This window comes from Nanorana parkeri, unplaced genomic scaffold (assembly GCF_000935625.1).
Source record: "Nanorana parkeri isolate BGI_ZX_2015 unplaced genomic scaffold, ASM93562v1 scaffold519, whole genome shotgun sequence".
NCBI lineage: Eukaryota > Metazoa > Chordata > Amphibia > Anura > Dicroglossidae > Nanorana > Nanorana parkeri.
This window is the reverse complement of record NW_017306787.1, coordinates 193,623-218,773: the sequence shown is the minus strand read 5'-3', so window position 1 is coordinate 218,773 and position 25,151 is coordinate 193,623. Positions and strand designations below refer to the sequence as shown.

General features: G+C 43.4%; 1 protein-coding gene across 1 annotated transcript in view; it reads left to right on the top strand.

Annotated features, from left to right (window-relative positions):
* CASC4 (cancer susceptibility candidate 4) overlaps nt 1-25,151 on the top strand; it is a 41,963-nt gene that overhangs the window by 9,239 nt on the left and 7,573 nt on the right. Inside the window, exons 2-9 of the mRNA XM_018561358.1 lie at nt 2,755-2,809; nt 6,340-6,442; nt 6,531-6,615; nt 12,539-12,691; nt 13,453-13,519; nt 13,599-13,694; nt 15,921-16,055; nt 24,957-25,124. Of these exons, the coding sequence (XP_018416860.1) occupies nt 2,755-2,809; nt 6,340-6,442; nt 6,531-6,615; nt 12,539-12,691; nt 13,453-13,519; nt 13,599-13,694; nt 15,921-16,055; nt 24,957-25,124 (862 nt within the window). The remainder of the gene's footprint in view (nt 1-2,754; nt 2,810-6,339; nt 6,443-6,530; nt 6,616-12,538; nt 12,692-13,452; nt 13,520-13,598; nt 13,695-15,920; nt 16,056-24,956; nt 25,125-25,151) is intronic.

The window sequence follows — 25,151 nt, the reverse complement described above, 5'->3', positions numbered from 1 at the left end:
CAGACATCCCCGAAGATAGCGCTAGGTCTTATTTTCGGGGGATGTCTTACTTTCGGGGATATATATATATATATAAATTTTGTAGCATTCAGAGTGAATAAAGCACCGACTTATTTACCAACCTTTATTTGGCAAGGTCAGCATACACTTTTCAAAGTGAACAGCCTCTGTTCCTTAAGTAAATCAACTCCATTGTGTATTATGTCATGTTTATGGCTGTGATAAATATGCTGCTCAGTACAATGTGTTTTTATTTTTCAAACCTGCAGAAGCAGCAAATAACATCCAGGTAGATACTGATGAAATAAGACTGTAGTATTTATAGTCCTGTTTTGCATATTTGCATCCAAGCAGCAGTTCAGGGAGGCACTAAGGGCTTGTTCACACCAATTGCGGTGCGTTCCAGAGCGGTAGCACCACAATCGCTCACAAAACTTCCCCCTGTGTTCTGGGGTGGGAGAGGGCAAAATAGAGCAAGCAGCATTTTTTTTTGCATTTGCAGTGGAACGGAAACGCAGGTAATGTTTTGCCACGCATCCGATCGCACTGCGGGCGGGGGGAGGCGTGGAAGCGGTGCCATTGACTTCAATGCACCACCACGCCCCCTCCCGCCCCAGAACGAAGGGGGAAGTTTTGTGAGCGATTTGTGGTGCGTTCCAGCAGCTACCGCTCTTGAGCGCACCGCGGTTGGTGTGAACAAGCCCTAATACTACAGGGATTCCCAAAGATTTACTAGAGCTTTAAATGCTTTTCTTTTTGGCAACCTTTTAAAGCAACACCCCGCTCTTTCCTTCAGAGGGTTCAGTTATTCTGGGCATTTAAAGTGAATGTCAAACCGAAAACCTTTTGGATAAAGTGGTAAAGGATTGGTACACCTGTCTTGGTACCCCTAACCCCCCCCATTCCTGTTCTGCCAACAACAGGAAGTGAGAGAGAAAATGCCACAGACACGCACACAGTAGTACAAATCTTACAAGGGTTCTGGCTAGGGATGTCCTGATACCAGTGCCCATACTTTTCATGAGAACTACCAGGGTTGCAGCGGTTGCAGCGGGGACCTGGCTCTGGCGCTCCACCACTGTCCTGAAATCATTAGTCTGTATTGTTCTAGAAAAACTGTCACATGACAATAAACAAAAATGTATCAGTACTCGTACTTGGAAAAATGTGTTGTAAAGTAGTCACCGCTCCAAGCTCACTCCTGTGAAAGACTACAATCTCATGTTTAGTTTACCGATTTTGTATTGAGATTGTAGTCCATCACAGAAGTGAGCTTGGAGTGGTGACTACTTTACAACACACAGGGACCATGGGGAACAAAAGTAGCCACCCTCCAGAAGGAAGGACAGTGTCGGCACCAATTCAGAGATGATTTGAGGATCTACAGCCGAGTGATACACAAATAAGATACATTTTTGTTAATAGTTAAGATACTTTTAATGTATTTTTATGATTTAAAAAAAAAAAAGTTTAGTGTCACTGTAATGGTGGTGCTGGAGCTCGTCGGCAGTATGGTCCAGAATTCGGCCATGACAGGAAAGTTAGTGATGCTCCTGAAAGTATATGCACTCGATACCTGTCAGCTGTTTTCAGGACACAAAGAGGGAAGGGATGAAACTTTAAAGTATATTTTAACAATGGGGTGTGGGCTTGTAATTGTATATAGCAGTAATGGCTTAGTCAGGTTATACGTTGTTGTTCATTTTTAAACCGTGCGTGACAAATCCAGTTCAAAGAGCTAGTAAATGTCATGTATCAGAGTATAACTGACCTGAATCTAATACCAAAGAGAACCGACTCTTTAAACTACCACTAGACTGAACCTTTAGGATGTACTGTGTGTGATTGGATTAATAATAATTTTCCCCAGAGTTCTGCTTTAACTATGGGGTTAAGGGGTCTGTAACAGTGGATTGGCGGTTGGCACAATCATTTTACGTGCCCCATTCACACTACAATACTCCTGTGATGTGCAGTGTGGGGAAAAAATGGGAGACATGCTTCATTTTTCTGCAGTGGAAGTCACCGCAGCACACCACACCATTCTGCTGTACGGACACCTGTATGAAGTGTACACATTGTACATTGCTAATAAAGTTGTTTGGTTTTTTTATTAAGTAAAATGTGCTTTGCATTGTAACAATGGAAGGCACTGCTACACACGGCTGCCACCCAGCGGAGACCAGCCGCACACTACAATGGATTGTTTTAGCATGCGGCTAGTGTGAACCCAGATAATGGAAGCCAGCTACTGTGCTACCAATGTCACTTTATAATACCGTGCAGTCCACTGCAGCCTGCTAATGCATGCATTCCTGCTCCCCGTTTTATGTGTCATGATTGCTGGATGACCATGTTTTCTGACTTGCAGAACCCTTTGGCAAATCAAACCATTCACGTATATTTATTCTACCTGCCTATTTAGCAGTTTTTCCGTGACTCAGCCCATATCATTCTCTCAGTTAGGATTTTAATAGGAAATTAATTCAGCTTCATGTCGGCTCTATTTTAATACATTTCATGGGGCTGCATTTTGATCCTTTCCTCAGTACAGATTGGTTGATCGCAGAGTCTGCATAGCTGAATGCAGACAATTTTGTGTAACAAGCTTTATCATGATCCTTTGGTGATCTAGTTTAATAAGTGAAATCGTTTGAGATGGAAGAGCATGTAGCATTCATAAACAGAAGCATGCGTCGTCTCAACAGAGGGCCAGCAGTATTCTAATTGTGTTCATATTTCTGTCTTTTTCAGGAGAAGCTGCTGGCCAATGCGTCACAACAGATGGCAGACATCAGTCGTTTAAAGGGTAAGACAAACACATGCACCATCCAGCACAGCCTTACGGTTGGATCAGACTGTGCAGAAACTACCCTCTGCCTCTATACTTGCTTCCAGCTGTACTGTTCTTCCAAAACGGTGGCGTTGTGATGCGTTTACAGATCGTTACATTAACCCACATTACACAAACACATTTTCCAGAATGTTTGGACTCTGATCATTTAAAGGCGATTTCACTGCAGGGGCAACACAATAGAAGTTGGCAAGAGTCTGAGATACATCTCCAAGGACCTGGCCATGTGAATAGGCATGCAGAGATCAGTCGCTGCCCATCTTCCTCACTGATAGACTTACCAGGGTACGGGGTATAACCACACTTATTCATATGAAAATTAACATTTTCGTTTCCACCAGCAGCCAGTTCCTTCTCTTTTTATTCATCTCATGTTATGATGGGAGGTATACAGGGACATTTTAGATTTTTTTGTGTCAACAAGAACCAATCTTCCCTGAGATGCTTTGTAAGAAAAAGCCTCTAGTCTGGAAGATTAAAGGAGAACTATGGGGTCAGTGTTTTTCCCCATAGTTCTCCTAAGGGTCACGGGAGGACATAAACTAGCGTCCTCCCATCACCCTAAGCTCAGTATATCACGAGCTACAGCTATACATTATCACCCTGATGAAGGGACCCTGTGCGTTGTTTATTTTGTTTGTGACATTATGTCCGATTTTAAATGGACATTTACGCTTTGAAAACTACTTATTGAGTGCTGGTGATTCCTGTTTTCTACCGTTGATGTGCACGGTGCCATCCGTGATTGTCACTGCAAGCACCATTATTACTATTTTGGCCAGGAACGCTGTAAGGAGTGCAGAGGGGCTCTCTATTCTCTACCGAGATCCACCCAGCTGCGTGATTGACAGCTGGCTCTGCCTATCTAGAGGCGGAGCCAGCTGTACCCGCCCCCTCCCCTGTCCGCTCCGCCAGTCACTGCTCTCTGCAGGGACATGATCGAGAAGTGAGTGAGTGACTGTATGTGTTCGCTCACTTCCCGATCTACTGAGCCGACGTGACAGTTTCATTGTCACACGTCGGCTCGAACTATGAGGCTGAGTGATTTTCACTCGCCTCCTAGTTCTCCTTTTTTAATGAGCGTATTCAACCTGGAAATTACAATTACTGCTGCTTAAAGCAGAATCTGTCACCAGGTTATTAAAGTTATTTAAAAGCTGTGTCCGCAATCTTGTTAGTATGTATAAAAAAAGAGTAATAGGTTGAAATATATTGACCTTTTGGTGGAGAAATTGCTGCTACCTTCAGTGCTGGTCACATGATCACCATAGGGAAGATCGGATAATTTAAACTGTTTTTTTTTACTGGTAAGGATTTCATTTTATTTTACTCTTTGATATAAGAATAGCCGGAACACGTACCATACTGGAACAATGTGATGCTTTAGGCTCCCTCCAGTGCCAATCACATGACCAAATGCTGGATCACTGGCTATGTAAGTTGCTGTTTGGCTCTGCCTTAAAGAGGAATTTTACAGGCTTTGCATTTGTTGCATACCTTATTTTCCCATAACGTCTTCCAGGACAGCATCACGAGATGGCATCCCCTCCCCCAAACACAGGAAACGCGTCGCACAATCTTTTTAAAAGGCCCGCCTCTTTTCCAGTCACTCAGTCTTTGTGTTTCCTCGGTCAAACCTGGGGAACGCGTCACAGAACACTAGAGGAGCTTCCATGTGGTAATGTTGCCCTGGAAGTTTCCTTTTCCTGGAAATACCTGATCTGCCTGAGTTTTTTCATGGATAGAAGGGTATAGGTAGTTTTCCTACGCGCTTATGGTGGCCCCCAGTAATCCTCCTAGTGCTGACAGGGGGTAGGCAGGATTCTCTTCCTTTTTCAGTGCCCAGCGAGGGCCAGGACCAGAGTGACTGAGCCCCTTTGGCTGGGTTGTAGGGGAACGCTGACCGCCGATCATGAATCCATCTCCCTTTACTTCCTGGAGCTTTGGCACATTGTACTTCATCTCAGTGGATAAAATGCCTTTCCCTGAGATCTTGCAAGATTTTGCAGTTTACAGATGAGATTTCCCAGCCATGCTCTGCTGACGTAACCTTCCCAGGATGCATCTCTAAGGCTTGAGCTGAATCACTAATGCCTAAGGACCAGGAAGTGGAAAAACAATAATTGTAGTAAAAGTAAAAAATGTAAGATGATTTCATATCGGCATTCTGATGTGATTTTTAGTTAAAGGGGGTAGAGGTCACTTTAAACTGGCCATACTCTGCTCAATTCCACCCGAGTCCTGCTGATTTGGTCACAATTTGAGCAGTTTGTGGCCCCATTCCAAACCCTCTGTCTGACCAAGTCTATTTTTCAATCGACTTTTGTCGAAAAAGCCCAGTCCAAAAAAAGCACAATAGTGACTGCAGCCAATCAGCTGGGTATTCTGATAGCAACACACCCACCCCTGTCGGAACGTTCCAGAGGGGGGCTGTTTAGCATGGATAGGGGAATTGAGCATTTTTTCCTCATTGAGCCCTGCGGTGTATCTCCATATCATTCTTCCAATCTCCTTCTGCGTAGGTCATGTCACCAGAGCTTCCAGCATTTGGTCAAGTGACAATTAGCCTGGAGTTGCATTGTCTATTCAGCTAAGACCTCATCATGGGTCATCTTTGACAGATGAATAATACTAAAACGATGATGGGAACTGTACCTCAAGGGATGCTGGAATCTCTTCCTCATGGAATGCCTGAAACTAGGGATGCACCGATGCCATTTTGTTCTAGACCGAGTATGAGTACCGATACTTTTCCTCAAGTACTCGCCAATACCAATGACTGATCCTTGTGATTGGGTTTTTTTTTGGTGTTATGTGACCGCTTTTCTAAAACAATACAGACTAATGAAATTAGGACAGTGGTGGAGCGCAAGGGCCAGGTCGCAGCTGCATTCGCTGCGCCCCTGGTAGTTCTGCCACTGACTCCAAGCTGTAGCGGGACTACAAATCTCAGCAATACATTATAGCCAGTGCCATTCTGCCTTGCTGTATAGAGGACTACAAATCCAAGCAATACATTATACAGCAATGCAAAATAGTACATGAATTTCCTACATTCTCTGTTCTGCCACTCTGATCCAGGGTGCCGGCCTGATGTCTTGGGCGGAGGGTCTTAGCGGGGGCAGATGCAGAGAGTTTTAGCAGGGGAGATGTGCGACTCATCGTTTTAAACGGGCACCATGTGGTTCCCCAGAAGGCTGCCGTGAGGTCCCCAGCAAGCATGGGACCTTAGGCAGCCGAATTGGTTTAAACATTTAAAGTGCCGGTATCTGTATTTAGTATCGTGGCATTTTCAGGAGTACTAGTGAAAATGCCCAGTATTGTCACCGATACTGGTATTGGTGCATCCTTACCTGAAACCATACCATACCATATTAGAGCTGTCCTAAAAATAAAAAGCATCTGGGATTCACAGTCCACTATGATATACAGGACTAGCTGTGTTTGTTTAGGTCACTGAAAAAGTCGTTTGTATTTCTTTGCAGAACAATTAAATGAACTACGTCAAGAAGTCCTGCGACAGGAGGATCAGCTGCATGAGTACAAGAACAATTACACCTCGCTTCAGAAAGCATTGAAGGAAGAGAGGTTGGGACTTAATCGTTATGAGCCGCTGCATTCAGCATGGTTACTTTGTGCTGTACTGAATAAACTAATCTTCTGATGTTCACATTAGTCAACAGTGTACAAAACGGCTGGAAGATCAGAAGCGTGAATATGAAGAGAGCATTAAGAAACTCCAGCTGGCAAGCAAGGATAAGGTGAGCTAGAGTCTGAAATGTCAAAGAATGTTCATGTTTTGCAGTGTTGGTGTTTCTCGGTCAGTAATAAATGCGATACCATCTCTGCCTCTTCTTTTTTTTTTTTTTTTAAATCTTTTTATATACATCAAGCCGGGGAAAATAGATTTTTTTCTTTTTCTTTCTATAAAGTGGATGTTTAAACTACTCGGAATAAAAGTTTACCAACAAATGTAGTCCAATCAAGGTTAAACCTGTCTAATACGGACTACCCAGTGTCATATGGATATTAATGGGTGAAACCCATCGCTGGATTATTACAACTTGCAGAGATCCCTGTCCTGTATGAGGGAGCCTTAGGAACATTTCCACATGTAGATTCCTACTCCTTATGCAGAAATGACACTGCAGTGGTTCTCTCCCCATCCTCAATCATGTCAAATAATGTGAACTTTACATGGCAAATGTTATCTAAAAATGTCCTATTAGTTTTTAGTAGGAGCAATGCAATTTGTTTTTTCTTTATATCACAGAACATGCACAGGGTATACAACACAATCTAAGGAAAAAAAAACTGTAAAGTATTACAAAAGTGGATAATTATACACCTGAATCCAATATTTAAAGGCATAGATCACAAATGTAAACCGTATAATTGCATTGTCAAGACACTCAAGAGGCACCAAGGGGTACTTGGATAAAGTCCTTGCCAACTAGAACCAGTCCTCTGAAAACGCAGAGAAAACGCAGACCATTCAAAGGAGTGTCATAGCAGTTATGTGAGTAATATAATCTCTTGAAGGTGGGGGAATAAGCAAAAGGGTAATAAGGTCAAGGGGTAGCCAGGGGGGATTAAAAAAAAAAAGGTAATCAAATAGTAGAAGAGAAAAGAGGAGCAGGAAAGGTATAGAACAGAAGTAGGCAACCTTGGCACTCCAGTTGTACTGGAACAACAAATACCATCTGCCTCTTGCTCTGGGAGTCATGGCTGGGGCTGTCAGTCTTGCAATGCCTCATGGGGCTTGTAGTTCCACAACAGCTGGAGATCTGAGGTTGCCTACCCTTGATATAGTAGACGAGAGACTGCTCTCCCATCCATTCCATGGCGCAAGGAAATTTTTGATGCAACATCTCCCCTCCCAGGTGTTCACTTCATCCCATAGAATAGAATGCTTTCATCCTTGACTCTACCATTGCAGCCAGGACTGTGCTGTGACCTGGATTCTCTCTCCAGGGTAAATTTTCCATATTTTCTAGAATTTGCCAGCGGGCAACTGCTATGTTTCAGCAGTGTGGAATTCCTTTCACCCGACGGCCGGCACATCCAGCTCTATTTAGCTCTACTGTGGGCTAGCAGGGCTAAATGTAGATCATGTCCGGACGGAGAGCAAAGTGGAGAACATCAAATCTGCTCTGTGAGACAGGAGTGCTGTACTCGCAGCGCCCCTATCTCATCTGTCACAAGCTGCCCAGAAGATCGAGCCCAGTGCAGTTGCTTGATGTTTTGGTGGGCCGCTTCCATAAGGAGAAACACTCCAAACACTATCACAGGGGCTTATTATCCCCTGTGTGATAGCAATAAAGTGAAGAAAAGTTAAAAAAAAAACAGATTTTAAAAAGTAGTAAATTAAAATAGTAAAATAATGAATACAATCAAAAAATAAACTAATAAAGTAAAAAATAATAAAACATTAAAACCAACCCTGGCCCTGCCGCCATGTGCAAGTGAATAAGCAGCTCTCTCTAACATCCACAATGTGCAGTAACCCTTTCGCAACTGCAACACAACCGCTTGCAACTGGCCACGTCAGTATGCCATGTGTCGGTGGCTTTTACCCTTCTGCTATAAGCTCATGGTCACTGATCTTCCCCCTCCCGTCTGAAGCCTCTCCATGTTTCTCCTCGGATACCCGCTGCTCTCCCACCACCTGTATGAGCTGAGGCAGCGTGGATCCGAGGAGAAAATGACAGCTGAAACTGGCTGGAGTAGGGGGCAGAGGTGGGAGCGCCATCATCCAGCGGTGAGGAGAGAGGAGCCACAGCCAAGCGGGGAGGTGAGAGCAGAGATGCTGTCATTCTGTCAGTTTAAGGATGACAGCGGCTCTGTGTGTGGCCGAGCAGAGGATCGGTAAATATCTGTGATATTTACCGATCCTCTGTGTGCAGAACCAACACTGGAGTGATCGCTGATCCCTCCAGTGTTTGTAAACAACTGGGGACGCAGTACTATGTGTGCTTTTACATCACTTCCTGTTCATTCATGATTTTCTCCATGGAGAGAAGCACTCGCTGCAGAGGCTTCTACCAATTCAGAAACTGGTAGATAGTAAATTTTGAATGAATGGGAAGCCTCTGTACTGTGTGCTTTCCTTTCATTTAGAACAGAGGCTATTTCCAAAAGGTAATGTCAGGGGTCTGTTTAGACCCCTGATATTTCCCCCGAAGCCCCCCAACAGTAAAATAAAATAATAAAAATAGAGCTGCAGCTAACGATTATTTTCAAAATCGATTAGTTAGCCGATTATTGAGTTCGGTTAATCGGATAAACAATAAAATAAAGTTTAAAAAATGGCTCCAGTGATAGGACTACTAGTTTGTATTGAAATGGGACTCCATCACAGGAGCAAGCTTGGAGTGGTGGAAGTAAAAAAAACAAAAAAACATAGTGTGGTGTGCAATATAGTGAAATGGAAAGTGTAAAATTATACAGCAATGAATGCAGAATGGCACCGGCTATAGAGGACTACAAAACCCAGCAAAAGCACATTATACAGCGCAATGCAGAACACCGCCAGCTATAGAGGAATACAACAAATCCCAGCAATAGTACATAATAGCTGGCGGCATTCTGCATTGCGCTGTATAATGTACTATTGCTGGGTTTTGTAGTCCTCTATAGCTGGTGGTATTTAGCATTGTACCACTTTATAATGTATTATTGCTGGGATTTGTTGTAGTCCTCTATAGCTGGTGGTATTCCGCATTGCGCTGTATAATGTATTATTGCTGGGACTTGTAGTCCTCTATACAGCGCAATGCAGAATATCACCAGCTATAGAGGAGTACAACAAATCCCAGCAATACATTATACATACAGTGTATAATGCATTGCTGGTATTTGTATTCCTAATGTATAATGTACAGTGCAATGTACCATCAGCTATAGAGAAATACAAATCCCAGCAATACATTATAGAGCACCATGTGTGGGAAAGTGCAGGCTTACCTGAGCAGTCTTCCAGCAACTTGCTTCTGAGATTGGACCTGTCTATCAGCTGCTGTCATCCCCCCACCCCTGCTCCTCCTTACTACATCTCCCCGCGTGCCTTGCCGATCTTGGATGGGCAGGAAATGTGAGGCGGGGAGGAGGTGCGGCGTGTGGAGCGTGGATGCGAGCGGGTCTGGCAGCGGCGAGCGTGAGGTGGGGACGAGGTGCGGCGCACAGCGTGTGGAGCTGTGAACAGGGCCAACTGATCGGAAGCCGATTAATCGATTATTGAAAAAGTTGACAACTTTTTCAATAATCGATTATGTCGATTAGTTGTTGCAGCCCTGAATAAAAAACACAACATACACATGCAACAGTGTGCACCCTATCGTGGTATACGCCACGGACATGTGCTGGGGTGCATTGCAGTGTTTGTTTTTATTTTGTAAATAACAAATAATTTGACTGGCAGCAGATTGCAAAGCGTTGTGACGCATTGCCGTACGTTGTGATACTGTTGCAATTAAATATACGCCTGTATCAGTTTATCACAACACACACATCAACACAGTGCACAAACGATTTTTAACATAAGCCGCTTATTTACAGTTTTGCACTACTTTATTTTTTTTACCGTTTCGCAAAAAGGCGCAGTTTGAAATTTACAAATTATTTTGTTATTAATTCAATACAGTTTTATCTTTTAGATTTAGGCGGAAAAGTTTTTATCATTGGTTTTAATATTGATTGGATAAACATTTGCGCAGTTATCGCAGGACCTACAAAATGAGTAGCCACATCTTTTTATCATACCGGGCCTGTGCTTTCAGAAAATATATGGTTTGGGGGGTCTTTTACAAACGCTAGCAATCCTGCAATAGAAAAGCAAAACAATGGGAACAGTTGCAAAAATGGTGTGGCCAGCTGAGGTTAAAAGCGTTCCAGAAGGCTTGGCAGCGAATGGATTAAAGGGTAAGTTCACTTTTCCAAGTAATTAGGGAAAATGTAATTGCCCACTCAAATTTGGCTCCCTCTCCCCACATTCCACCCCTACATCCTTCTCCTGTGCTATACTTGCCTTTTGCCACACGGTCCTTCCCCTCCGCCAGTACGGATGTACTATCTGTACCCCATACTGCCGTCCAGCGCACCTCTGCACTATTGATTTTTTAATTTTGCTTGCAAATTGCCAGCACTCATTGGTCAGGGTGGCCACCGAAGTGCTTCTTCGCATTTTAAGTAGGGTTTTATTTTAAAATCACTTTTTGTATCGGGACAAGTAGATTGTCATGAGGGACAAGACGATTGGGCACCCGCTTTAGTCCTTGGGCAAGTAGGTTTATTGTTTTTACATTTTCACACCCCTGTGGTCATTACTATCTTTGCACCTGCTTTCCCCCCCACCCCCTTCAGTGGAATCATCCTATAAGAATGTGAAAATCAAACCAGAAAATCGGGTCACACTCTAGCAGACATGGCATGACTGTGAGGGGAGAGAGATTCTACCTACAAGGGTATTGGCATTTAATATCCAGCTGGGGATCAAACCCTACCTAATTTCTTTCAAAACTAAAGGACAAAAGTAACCTTTTAGCATGTTCTGTTAAGAACTGGGCATTAGGACAGGAGAGGAAAATATTGGGAAGATAAGACTGGCACATATGAAGGGCTGAACACTGGGGAAAAAAAAGATCTGAATTGGGGAGCCGGTCTGTAAAAACTGAACGGTACAAATTGCTGACATCACAGGTCCTATGGAAAACAAATTTTGAATATTACATTGACACTTTAAAGTGACCCTCCCAGAAGGAAGGACAGTGTCAGCATGAATTCAGAGATGATTTGAGGATCTACAGCCGAGTGATACACAAATAAGATACATTTAGCTTTTTAATAGATCAAATATTTGAATGCATTATTAAGGTTTAAACCCCTAGTTTAGTGTCCCCTTAACTGCTGGCAGTGGGCTGTTCGGCACCCTTTGGCATTTGCTGTCTGTTATAATTACAGTTACTGTGTGGAATGGCCAGATCTAATTTATGTTCAAAGATGTGAGTTATACACATTTCACTTAGGGCTCATTTGGAGCTGTGCAGTGTGTCAACATAATGTGTGTAAGGTGCCAACGCATCCAATTAATAATTACATTCATTTTAAATGGGCTGACCCCATTTGTTCAAAGCAGTGCATCACTATGTGCAATGAACCTACATTGTGTTACAGTGTGGGTTCTTTGCCCGCTATTGTAATCTGCCTTGGGGGTGATATTCATTTTGAACACCAGAATAGCTATTTTAGATGTGTTGACACTTTCATGAGCGATCCACTTTGCTATACATTTTCACCAAACTCCTATTATTGCTTCTTTCTTTTTACATTTCTGAATTCAAATAATGTGATTATAAGGTATTTAGGTGGGATCGGTGGCACCACTTTAAATCCCTCATGGTGTGTCTGAGCGCGTGGTGGACCAAATGGTACTTGTAAATGTCGGCCATTTCTTGCTTATGCAAACATCTGTGTCAAGTTTGAAACATGTAGGGCTGCCTTTGCCAGTTCTCTTGCTGTTCCGCTGACCACCTGGTTTGAGTGGCTTTGCAGCCAATGACTTCAATAAAGCACGAATATCTGTTCTGACTACACTTGCAGAATTTTCTCATATTTGTGTATATGTGACATTTACACTGGGCTGGGTTTGGCTGGAACTTTATTCCCATGCTCTTCGTGTTTGTATAGGTGGAAAAGGAACTATCCAAAAACCAACTTGCAGGAGGGGAAGAAAAGTCTGAGAATAAGGTAAATGCGGCAGACACTGACGTAAAAGACGTAAATGAAGAAGACCCCGGTAACCGAGTGCATTATGATAAAGGTAAGCTTTTTGGACTCTGGGTGATTTGTAGGTCGTCCTTTCCCTAAACTAGGGATGTCCCGATACAGGGCATTTTACTTGTGAAAATGCCCCGATTACATGGCGCCGATACTTGCGCAGTGGTGATGAGTTCGTATCGCCCGACTCCTGGGACATGTAGTTTCCCGTGCGCCGGGCAAGCGAGGGGGTGGAGCGGTGCGAGCAGGGGGTCTGGAACGCTGACAGCAGGGGGCCGGCAGCTTATACAAGCGATCTGCTGGCTCTACAGCCGGCGGATCGCTTGTATGTTAACCGGCATCGCTGCCGGTTTTTAAATTTTGTGTTTCCTGTGCGCGCCGCAAGGTGCACCCGAGTGGGCGGGGCTAACAGGCCGTATACACACAGCCTGTTACATCCAGGAAGCTCCCGGCCGTCCGTTTTAATACAATGGCCGGCCCGGAAGCAGTTAAAATGTCACCTGTCCCTTTAAGAAAAAGTATCGGTAAGTACCTAGGGGAAAGTACTTGTACTTGGTCTTGAAAAAGTGGTGTCGGGACATCCCTACCCTAAACATTACCTAAAGCTAGAGCAAGCATATTTTTGGGAAATATGTAATGGCTCACTTGGGATGATCGCATTTTGCATGACCAGCAATTAGTAGGTGTCTTCCACCAGAATTGCTTTTTCCTGTTATGCTGTTGCATCTTTTTTTTGTTTTGTTCTGTTGTCCTGCACAGAGGCAACATATGGGGTGCTTGGTGCATAGATAATTACATTAACGCATACTAATCTTACTCTTTAGAGGCTTCTAAGGTTATTGCCAGAGATAGAAGACAGTGAGCCAGCAAAACCAAACCTTGTCCCGACTGGTAAGTCTGCAGAAAATGTTACTTGTGACCTCTGTGTCTTTTCTCTGTAGTTAACCCCTCGTATCTCTCTCTTGTATAGTAGTGAAGAAGGTGGAAATTGTTGCTCTTCCACAAGAAGTTGGGGAGTCTGAGAAACAACCTTCCTTGCAGCCCGATTCCATAACTAATGCTCATGGTACACTATATCCTTTCCATATTCTACTAGTCAGGTTTACATTTACTGTGCTTTGACACTTTGAAATTGTTTTAGATTTGAATTAAAATAGAAAAAAATTAACTTGGAAGAAAAACTATAGTTGTGGCCTAATGTGAATATCTGAGGGTGGTGAAATCACTCTAGTGAATGGGCAACTGCTAAATACATTTCACACCTATGTAAATTGTCATACCTGCCAAAGGGTTTGCATTTCTGTACATCCAGTCTTGAGCTTTACACTGCCCTGCCAGACAGCACATCCAACCTGGTCACCTGACCTGTGTCTGCTGTAAGTCTATATTATATGTAGAATGCATATGTTGAAAATGCAATGCACCATGCAGCAAGTGTTGGGGTGCATGCAATATAAATGCAATATGGATTTTACTAATTTTACCACATACTGGCACATTTATTCTGAAGTACTTTTTCAATCATACAATATGATTTAAATTAAAAATCTTATTGTATGATTTATAAGGTACTACAGAACAAATGTAGCACCTCATGGTTATATCAGTAAAATTGGTGATGTATTTACATTGCATGGTGCGTTGCATTTTTAACAAATGCCTCTATATTATATGTAGAATGCATATGTTGCAAATGCAGTACACCATGCAGCAAGTGTGCGGGGGTCATGTAATGTAAAAGCAATAACGATTTTACTAATATAACCATGTATTGGTACCAGGGGCATAACTAGAAATCACAGGGCCCCATAGCAACATTTTGTTTGGGGGCCTGTGATTTCTAGTTACACCCCTTGCAGAGTCCACCTGAGACTCCACACAGCCCACCTGAGAATGACCCTGCAGAGCCCACCACAGACTCTCTTTAGTGCGCTCTGCAGGGTCTCAGGTGGGCCGTTCACACCCCTGCACACCTCTTACCTGTCAGCCCCAATCCGCTGTCAGCTTCCTCCACCGCTGGGCCCCGCCTCCTCCCCCTCCATGGTCGCCGGTGGGCCCGTCTCCTCCTCTACCGTGCCCTGCCTCCTCCCCCACTGCCGACGCTGGCTTCCTCCACCGCAGCTGCTGGCTGTTACTAACTCAGCAGCGGCTGTGAGGAGGAACGCACCGCTGCACAGATCACTGACAGGTTGTCAGTGAACTGAACAGCGGCGCATTCCTCCTCAGTCACCAGTGACAGCCAGCAGCGTTCGATGCCACAATGACCCAGGCAGCCCGCACGGCATCAGGGGGACCCCTTTGTTCCTCGTCCTGGCCAGGCCCCCCTGTGCCCCCGGGCCCCATAGCTGCCTCCTGGGTCGCAATGGCGATAGTTCCACCACTGATTGGTACATTTGTTCTATACTACTTGATAAATCATGCAATACGATTTTTATTTAAATCTAATTGTATGATTTATCAGGTAGTACAGAACTTGGATAAATTAGTAAAATCTGTATTGCAATTACACAGCATATTACTAAACACATGGACTGAATATACATTTCAGCACATGTTTAGTGATATGCCTGTAAATACAACACAGTCCAGAATCTTCCTCCCCAGTCCTGCTCCCAGACCCCTGCCTGTGTGCTAAAGACAGATGTAAACTTAAATACAGATAAGTGTAAATACAGATAAAGAAAATGATCGTAACTGTTCGTTTTTTTTTCCAGATTTACCTGTGCCGTCTGGCTGTACCCTCCCCCTCCTCCTCCATGCCTGCTTGATCTCTGTGACAGGCATCGGGGGAGGAGATCACAGCAGGAGACACACACACACGGACGGACGGTCACTTCACAGGCTGGCTGCTACTGAGAACGATGTCCGTTCTGTCTCCCCACCGGCTCAAACGCACAGCTCATTTTCTGTTTGCCGCTGGATGTGAAAGGGACAGCTGCTGTGGGCCCCTGTACGTTATGGGGCCCAGGGCAAATGCCCCATTTGCCCTGCGCTAAAGACGGCCCTGGCTGCAGTTAAGCCACACAGATTGGTGCCTCCCAGCCTGTGCCTAGATAGTGAAGCAGCAGCAACAAGCTCTTCCCTCCTGTCAGCATGCTGGATAGCTGATCAACGCCAAGTCCTGTCCCTCCCTCTCCCAGTCCAAGCTTCAATTTAAATACATCTAACTTTTTTTTTTAATAGATACATACCTAATATTTGTTGCTGTTTTCTGTGTGATTAGATAATGGCTATAAAATAGAACCAAATGGATGAGCAGAGCCAAGATGTGTCCTTTTTTCTTCTTTCCTAGTTATATACCTTCCTCCTGGAGTCAATAAAGAGCCGGATTCTCCATTAGAAGACAATGCCCTACGTTTGGGTCAGCTACCTGGGAAACCACTCCCCAAAGAGCCGAAGTCTATGATCTTTCCTAACTTAAAGCAAAGTAAGGCTAACTTGTCTCATTATGGAGAAATGACAAAATATTTTAAGCTAATCTTTATGAAATCATCCATGACTGACATCTGATAATTGTCTTCAGCGTCAGTGAAATTGCAGCTGTTTCATGTTTGGCAGTATTTGTGTTTATGTATTACTGCATATGCAGGAAATATGTGCAATAATACATAACACTCTAGTTCCCTCAGTCTGTGGGTGAGTGTTCACTAATGTGTGAATGTAGTTTAACAGATGCAGTCTTTGTGATCAATTAGTTGTAGAATAAGTACATTTGTCATTATATTTTGGTCTTTTGCAAGAGCTGACGGCACCAAACATAAACATGGAGCTTTTGTACTTTTATGGGGCTCTTGTGAACCTGGCTTAAGTGTTTTTAAAGTGACAACAATACTGAAACTTGGTGCCTCTAATGGTCTTTAGAATGATCCCTGTGTCCCTGAGGGGCCCGTTGAATTCTAGGCCCTAAATTTACGAGGTATTGACTTGCCTTGTGTTTTTAAGTCCCTTCCCTGCTCATTGTCATTGATTTGTCAAATGCCCGACCCCTTACTGCTCACCAAATTCTAGCATTTAAAGGAGACTTATTAGGAGAGTAAAATGTACTCTTCCTGTACTTGTAGCCAATGTGTGACACTGCAGCTGTCTCACACGCCGGCCCTGTAGATTGTGAGCTGAGTGATCACAAACCACTGATCGCTCAGCTCATGATCTGTTCCCTGCAGAGTGATGATTGTCAGTCACTGCTCCCTGTAGGTAGTCCCCACGCCTCTGCTTCTCCAGCACTCATTGGAGGGACAGATGGGAGGGGGCGGGCACAGCTGGCTCTGGCTCTAGAGAGACAGAGCCAGCTCTCAATTAGGCAGCAGGAATTGTCGGGACATTTCCCAACTGCAGTGCACCTCTGTACTGTCAGCATATAGCTGACAGTAGCTGACTTTGTGTCAGAGGAGTACATTAGTAAATGGATTCCTTTCACCCAAAGTTGTTCGTTTAAGGCCCCATTCACACAGTGGGGCCGTACAGATCCGTGCGGCGTGCACGGCCATACGGGGCCGTTCCCAGGAAGGACAGGTGCTGCGTGTGATTGTACGCAGCAGCCTGTTCTTCCCTACACGCGCACGGATGTGAAGCTAGGGTGAGCATACGACAGCGTATGGCCGCGTCCTCCCATAGGGAAGAACAGGTTGTTGCGTACAATCACACGCAGCACCTGTCCATTCTGGAAATGGCCTGATACGGCCGTGTGCGCCACACGGATCTGTACGGCCCCACTCTACACTGTGACGCGGGCCTAACTGTTAATGTGAGCTTGGCCTGGCACCAGAAGAAGGCAGTACTTAATCTTGACTCATGCGCATGGCAAGACCTCATGTACACACTGGGCTTAGGATCCAACAGGTTTCATGGGAATGCAGGGATCAATTTGAAGACTAAAGCTGGCTATGTTCTGAGTAAATTTTGGCCTGAAACTGGCTGTGAGTGGCCTTGTCTGCTGCCTCCCATCCAACACCCTTCGAATTAAAAATCCAAGGAGCCAGGCAGGAAATTGTCGACCAAACAGAGACTGCAATCCAATCCAATCAAATGCAGCCGCTGTTCAGGTGCTTTGACAGCTGCCAGCGGAGCCGACTATAAAAATACTATAGCTGCAGTGGGCAGTTTAGCATTAATAGAGGAATCCTGTTTTTTGACTGAACTGAAAAAAAAAAATCTAACAGTGCATGTAGTAGCCACCTAATGTATGTATGAGCAATGGGCTTCTGGATAGTGGAAGACATCAAACAGGTGCTTGAACTGAAGATTATAATTGATGTTACCTTGGAAACATTTTAGGTCATGTTGGGTTTAGTTTAACGATGATATTGCATGTTTTTCCAATATGTATCTATACACTGTGAAATGAATGCGGCCTCGCAGAATGAAATCACAAAACCGAGGAGACAAAGAACGTGCAGGATAGCTCCACATCACCACCTGCTGGCCAGATTCACACTATTACAAGCGCATTTCTTTTCAAGTCTGTTTTTCTGCTGGCCTATCTAGATTGTCTCAGAAACAACTGTAACCAACATTAATATTTCTGGTTTAGTTAAAACTAAAATCTAGGTACGGATAGAAAAGTGCGTGAAATCACCCTCCAAAGTATTAAAAAGATCGTGACATTCAGGGTAAATCCACAGTGCTTTCTGATGAGGTGTACTTCTCTATCTATACACCCTTCCTGCTACCTCAAAGGCCTCACTCTGGTGCACTAACATAGTAGGACTTCAGAGTATTTGAGGGCATGTATCCTTCCCATGTGACAGTGGCTGGGTCTAAGTGGCCAATCAACAGGCTTGAATATTGTCGCATTGGTAGGAGGGGAGGGGAAGCATCATGCAATCGAGTAAGCTCCAACGCCAGAGCTTTCTGCTGTGGAATATTGGCAAGGGGTAAATATGGGTTGCTAGGGAAGGTTGGGTGGGTTGGTTACCAGGAGGCACTGTCACTGTGCCCTGATTTTGCAGGTAACAGGGTCTCTTTCATATTTCTGTTGGCGTGGCAAGCCCTAGTCCTCACCCTGCCAACAATGAACGCTGTTCATGTTGTATTCTTTATCATGTAAAAAAAGGTAACTGAAGATGGCATGGCAACCCCAGTGCAGAGTTCTTGGTAATGGCCTAAGAAATCTATAAAGCCAGTGGTGACTCGGTCTGTCAAAATTACCACACACCCAGTATAAGAGGGAATGCCTCAATGGACATCCAAAGCAAATCAGTTTTTTTTTTTTTTTTTTTTTGAGGGTTACATGTTTGTTCTGCTACATGGTACCTGCTGCACATTGCACCGAGCAAATAAGGGGCTTCTCTGTTGTTTATTTAGCGGGCAATAAGGGGAAATTAATCAAAACTGGAGCAGACAATCTGGAGCAGTTGCCCAGAGTAACCAATTAGCCTCTCTCTTCAGTTTGTTCAAAGCTTTGAAGATAAAATAGAAGCTGATTGGTTACTGTGCACAACTGCTCCAGTTTTGATAAATCCCCCTCATTATGCACATGGCTAAGAATTTATATTGGAATCAACCACATGCGGCAGTACAACCTGGCTAGGATTGCTGTATTATAAGTCTTCTCTAAGGCTCAGGACACAATCAGAAGACTTGTACAAGGAACAATCAAGCTTTTAACAGTAAGATGGTAGAATGAGCAATGTTATTGCACCAAATGCAGGAAGTTGGCCAATCTGAGATCATCTCAACCAATCTGGCTGCAGTAAAATAAAGTGACCCTATTGCACATGGTTCTACTTCATTAACCTGGATGTACGCTGTTCGAACATTTGTTCAAAATTGTTTATCAGAACATTCGATCTTGCCATCATTGAGTCAACTAATTTTAATTCGCCCCTAAAACTTCACCCAGTCCTCGTACTTACATGGACTCCCATTCAAGCACATGCGCATCACAATATGTACAATTTTTCCTGAAGGAAAATCGCATCCACAGTTACAATTTTGTTTGTTCTGCTAACCATCAGAAAATCAAACGGATGTTCCAAAAATTCAATTTTGTTGAACAAAATTCTACTGGTATATGGCCAACTTTACTGAATAGGATCTGCATTTAAAGAAGAACATTAGTAGGCATTGTTCAAAGTCAATCTACGAAGTTTTGTTACTCGACTGAATGTGATTTTCAGAACATCATCAACTCTTGTTGTGTCAGAGGGGTCCCCATAGATGTAGCAGTCAGGCAGAGCGAGGCAGTTATTGGGAGAGATCAGAGCCTTGTGTCCTGCACTTATCATAGTTAAACAGATCTGAAGTGGGAAACAAAAGCTCTTCTATAGCATAATGGGAGGGTTTCATTGCTTTGCTCTCTTAGGCTCTAAGTTGTCATGATATAATGAAAGGAATAGACCTGATGCTTAATTCTTAGGGATTTCAGGATCCAGAATGCATATACTTTGCTTTCTTTTTGCAAAAAATATTGGTTATATTATGCAATATCAACAACTTCATGATGAGATATTTGAGGTTATAGAAATATGATCACAACACATTTTGATCTTTTTCTTCCATTTGTTTTACATATAAAAATTGGTGGAAATACAAGAGCCACAGGGCTGCTATCCTCATCCGGGCTTCTCTACATACAGTGGGGGAAATAATTATTTGATCCCCTGCAGATTTTGTAAGAAAAGTCTATAATTTGTATCATAGGTGACAGAATATCAACCAAAAATCCAGAAAGAAAAACACATGATACAAATGTTTTATAAATTGAGGTTCAGTTCAGTGAGTAAAATAAGTATTTGATCCCCTACCAACCAACAATAATTCTGGCTCACACAGCCTGACTATGTGGTACACAGATTAGTCCTGTCAATTTTTAAGAAGGTGCTCCGAGTGATAACTTTGTTATGTATATAAAAGGCACCTGTCCACAGAATCTTTCTTCCATTCAAACCTCACCACCATGGTCAAGACCAATGAGCTGTTAAAGGATGTTAGGGACAAGATTGTAGACCTGTACAAGGCTGGAATGGGCTATAAGACTATCAGCAAGAAGGAAACAACTGTTGGCGCAATCATTCACAAATGGAAGGAATACAAAAAAAACATCAATCGCCCTCGCCCTGGAGCTCCATGCAAGATTTCACCTCATGGGGTAAGGATGATCATGAGTAAAATGAGGGATCAGCCCAGAACTACACTGGAGGAGCTTGTGAATGATCTCAAGGCAGTTGGGACCACAGTCACCAAAAACAAACCATTGGTAACACAATACACTGCCATGGATTGAGATCCTGCAGCACCTGCAAGGTCCCCTCCTCAGGAAGGCACATGTACAGGCCCGTCTGAAACTTGCCAATGAACATCTAAATGATTCAGAAAGGATTGGGAGAAAGTGCTGTGGTCAGATGAGACCAAAATTGAGCTCTGGCATTAACGCGACTCGTCGTGTTTGGAGGAAGAAAAATGCTGACGATGACCCTAAGAACACAATCTCTACAGTCAAGCACGGAGGTGGAAAAATTATTCTTTGGGGCTGTTTCTCTGCTAAAGGTACAGGCCAACTTTGCCACATTGAGGGGCCAATGGACGGGGCCACATATTGTAAAATCTTGGCTGAGAACCTCCTCCCCTCAGCCAGAACACTGAAGATAGGTCGTGGATGGGTCTTTCAGCATGACAATGGCCCAAAACATACCGCCAAGGCAACAAAGCAGTGGCTCAAGCATATTAAGAAGCATATTAAGGTCATTAAGCACATGCACTGAGTGGCCAGATTATTATGACCACCTGACGTTTGTAGGCAAATGAGCTATAATTTTGCGCTGAAGTTGCTAGAGGGCCAGACCATTATAAATAGGGAAGCAGGTTGTTTAACACGACAGTAGAAGTGATTTGTTTCTGAAGATATGGGTAAACAACGCGATTTAACAGCCTTTGAACGTGGGATGATTGTTGGTGCTCGGAGCCATGAAGAGAGTATCAGCAAAACGGCAGAATTCGTTAAATGTTCAAGAGCAGCTGTTGTTAAAGTGTTTGAAGACTGGACTGTCAGCCGAAAATCTGGGTCTGGACGTGCGAATTGTGGCCGTCAGCGACTAGTCAATGTTAGGGCAGAACGGAGAGTGGCAAGACTGGTACAAGACAACAGAAGGGCAACAGTGCATCAAATTACTGCAGATCTTAATCAGGGATCCTCTCAAATGATCTCTGAACGCACTGTTTGCCGTACACAGCATCGTATGGGATATGGAAGCCGAAGGCCTGTTCGAACACCTTTGCTGTCTCCAATTCGCACAGGAACACAAGGATTGGACAGTCGAGCATTGGAAAAAAGGTCATGTGGTCCAATGAATCACGTTTCCAGTTGCATCATGCAGATGGCAGAGGTGAGAATTTGGCGGGAACAGCATGAAAGCATGTACCCACATGCTTTCATGCTGTTGAGTACAACCCTTCAAGCTGGTGGGGGCAGTGTTATGGTTCGGGGCATGTTTTCTCAGCATGATGTGGGCCCTTTTAATTCGTGTGGAACAACGTCTGAATAGCACAACATACCAAAGTATCGTTGCTGATTAAGTTCATCCTATCATGTTGATGGCGTATCCCAATGGAGATGGCTTCTTCCAACAAGACAATGCGCCATGCCACGGTACTCGTATTGTGCAGGAGTGGTTTCAAGAACATGAGGGGGACTTTACCTTGCTTAGGTGGCCCCCACAATTACCAGATCTCAATCTAATTGAGCATTTGTGAGACTAAGTTGGAAGAGCCATCAGGCAGCTGGTTCCACAACCATCAAATCTTACAGAACTGGACAGTGCTATTAATCAGGCATGGTGACAGATCCCTTGCATCACCTTTTCAAAATCTCGTGGAGTCAATGCCAAGAAGAATCGCTGCAGTATTGAAGGCAAAAGGTGGCCCAACGAAGTACTGATGGGGTGGTCATAATAATCTGGCCACTCAGTGTATATCTATATATTACACCTATATAATGGTCTGGTTTTAGTAAAGTGAACTTCGGTTATTGTGCATTACTGCACTTCTTGCTTTTGCCTCTTGCACTGGTTATTCATTTTAAGCTTTGTCTCTTAGTCGTCTTGGAATTATTTTTTTTTAAACATTTAGGCTGGCATTACACTTGTGTTGTCTAGTAAAGCATGCTAAAACCCACTTTTTTTTTTTTCTTTTTTTTTTTTTTTTCTACTGCAACTGACTTTAATTTATTCCATTTTGTACAGTGCATCGCAGTTCCATCCATTTAAGATAACCATACAAGTGGTAACACACACGCAAAGTCATAATGTATATCTTGTGTGTTGGTGAGCTGCATTGAAAATTGTGGAAGGAACGGTTTCTTATTTGTTGAGATGCATTGGCAGCCATTTTAAAATGAAATTGCTACTGCAATGAAATTAATTAACACCCATGACGCACCATAAGGGGATGGAAAAGTGTAAAGAGGCCATTAAAGTAAAGCTATGGTCTTCAGCCTTTATATTTTAGAAATGGATGTGTGAAAATGATGCGTTTTAGTGTAAATAATCATATTGGTAAGTATGAATATTTTTGAAAACCTTGTTTTTGCATGTAGTTTATAAACATGCCATATTTGGTTGTGCTTCCTGCTTGGTTGTACTACTCAGAACTGTGCTTTACTGCCCCCCTCCCCCTCTCTCTTTAAAACTCTATAGGCCTGAATGACCCCTTAGCTTACCTCCAGTAGTTATTTAGCAGGAAATCCTAATCGCATTCCCTGCTACACAGGTGTCCTTCAAATGGAGCATTTACAATCCTCCATGTAAAAGAACAAATAAAACCATCTAAAGTCTCATCTAAAATTACTTTTAGTTGAATGTAACAATATTGTTCTATATATTTAGTGAAATTTGCTACAGCTTTCATTCAAACTGACTCTGAAGGTTGACCCTCCATTATAAGCGCCCCTGTGGTGGTAGGGTCGCTTTAGTGGGCAATATCACTTTTTAAAGGAAAACTGTCAACCTGCACATCCTACAGGAAAGAATGAATGCCCTTGGGCGCAGGCTGTCTGCATCCGTACCTGTACAGATGTACAAGTTCGGGTTGGCATGTAGCGGCATGCAGCTACTTCCTGTCATTTAGTTGTATAGACGGCTACACACACAGATTTCTGCATGGAAGTGAATGCTGTATGGCTGTGCACATCTGTGTGTTCCTTATCACCCATTGTAAAGGGTAATCCACTTCATGTACAATTTTTTTCCCCAACAAAACTCTGATGTTTAACCAAAATCATACAAATTAGTTTAACACTTTGTTAGAATTTTTGCATGTGTGTAGTGTGCATTGTAGTAGGCGTTCATGTAGAGGAAGTGGCCACCTGCAGAGTAGCCGCTGGTAGCCCAGTGGGAGTTCAGACGGGATGTTCATTATATGTACAAAAATAGATTTCCTGACCTAAATATGTTGGTTAATAATGTTGTCCCATCTTCTTATATAAAATGTAATATGTTGGGTGTCCTGGCTCTTTATTATATTTTTTGGTGGCACTTCTTCATACAGTTCCCCATTTCCTCCATCTCACCGTTCACTCCACTTTCTTTTACACTGTTCACTAATGACTTGTCTTCACACCGTTCAATCCACTTTTTTTTACACTGTTCACTAATGACTTGTCTTCATCACCCGGAGCCATGCTGCTATTGTCCTGCACGTCACCACCCGCCTTCTACATTCATCCTAAATTCTCTGCTTGAGCATCGTTCTCTATTTCTTTTTTGCTTTTGTTTATGCATGTACCCAATTTTTTTGTAACACAATTTGCCTTATTAGCTGCTAGTACTTTTACCTACAGCATGTACGGCCTGCATTTGTTTATTTTTCTAAAATAATATTTTGGCAGCTTGCCTCCTAATGCATGAGCCCCCTTGTTGTTAACCACGTCTTTAAATGCATGTGCTGACTTTTTTGTCCATGCCCCACTCTTGCCGACCATCTGTTTTATACCCCACCAGTCTGTTGTGTACAGATTTTGTTTTTGTGTTTGTGTATCTTCGCACAAACTTTGTAAATATCCATGGTCTAGTTGGCTAACCACATGCACTTTAATGTAATTATTGATTACACTTCCATTAGGATGCCCTCTGCTCTACCCAGCCTTGTGTGGCATCATAGATCAAGAAAGGACATCCACATACACTGGGTACCATGTACTTAGCCTTTGCATTTTCTGACCTATGCTGTTCAATCGATTCTGATTTTAAGCGTGCAGTAGTCTTCAGATGGCTCAGTTTTGGGGCTTGAAGTCCTGTCCTGTCTGTTCTGATGATCCTTAATTGTTCTCAAATTTTGCTTCTTTCTTTCCTGCTTTTCTATCCTCTTCTGCTCCTTTTCACTCCCGACTTCCCAGGTCGGTTTTTTGATGAGAATGAGTCCCCTGTAGATCCTCAACATGGTTCTAAAGTGGCAGATTATAACGGGGATGATGGGAACGTGGGTGAGTACGAGGCAGACAAGCAGGCAGAGCTGGCTTACAATGAGGAAGAGGATGGTGATGGGGGAGAAGAAGATGTACAAGGTGAGCGTGGGCCCTATCTGAATTCTT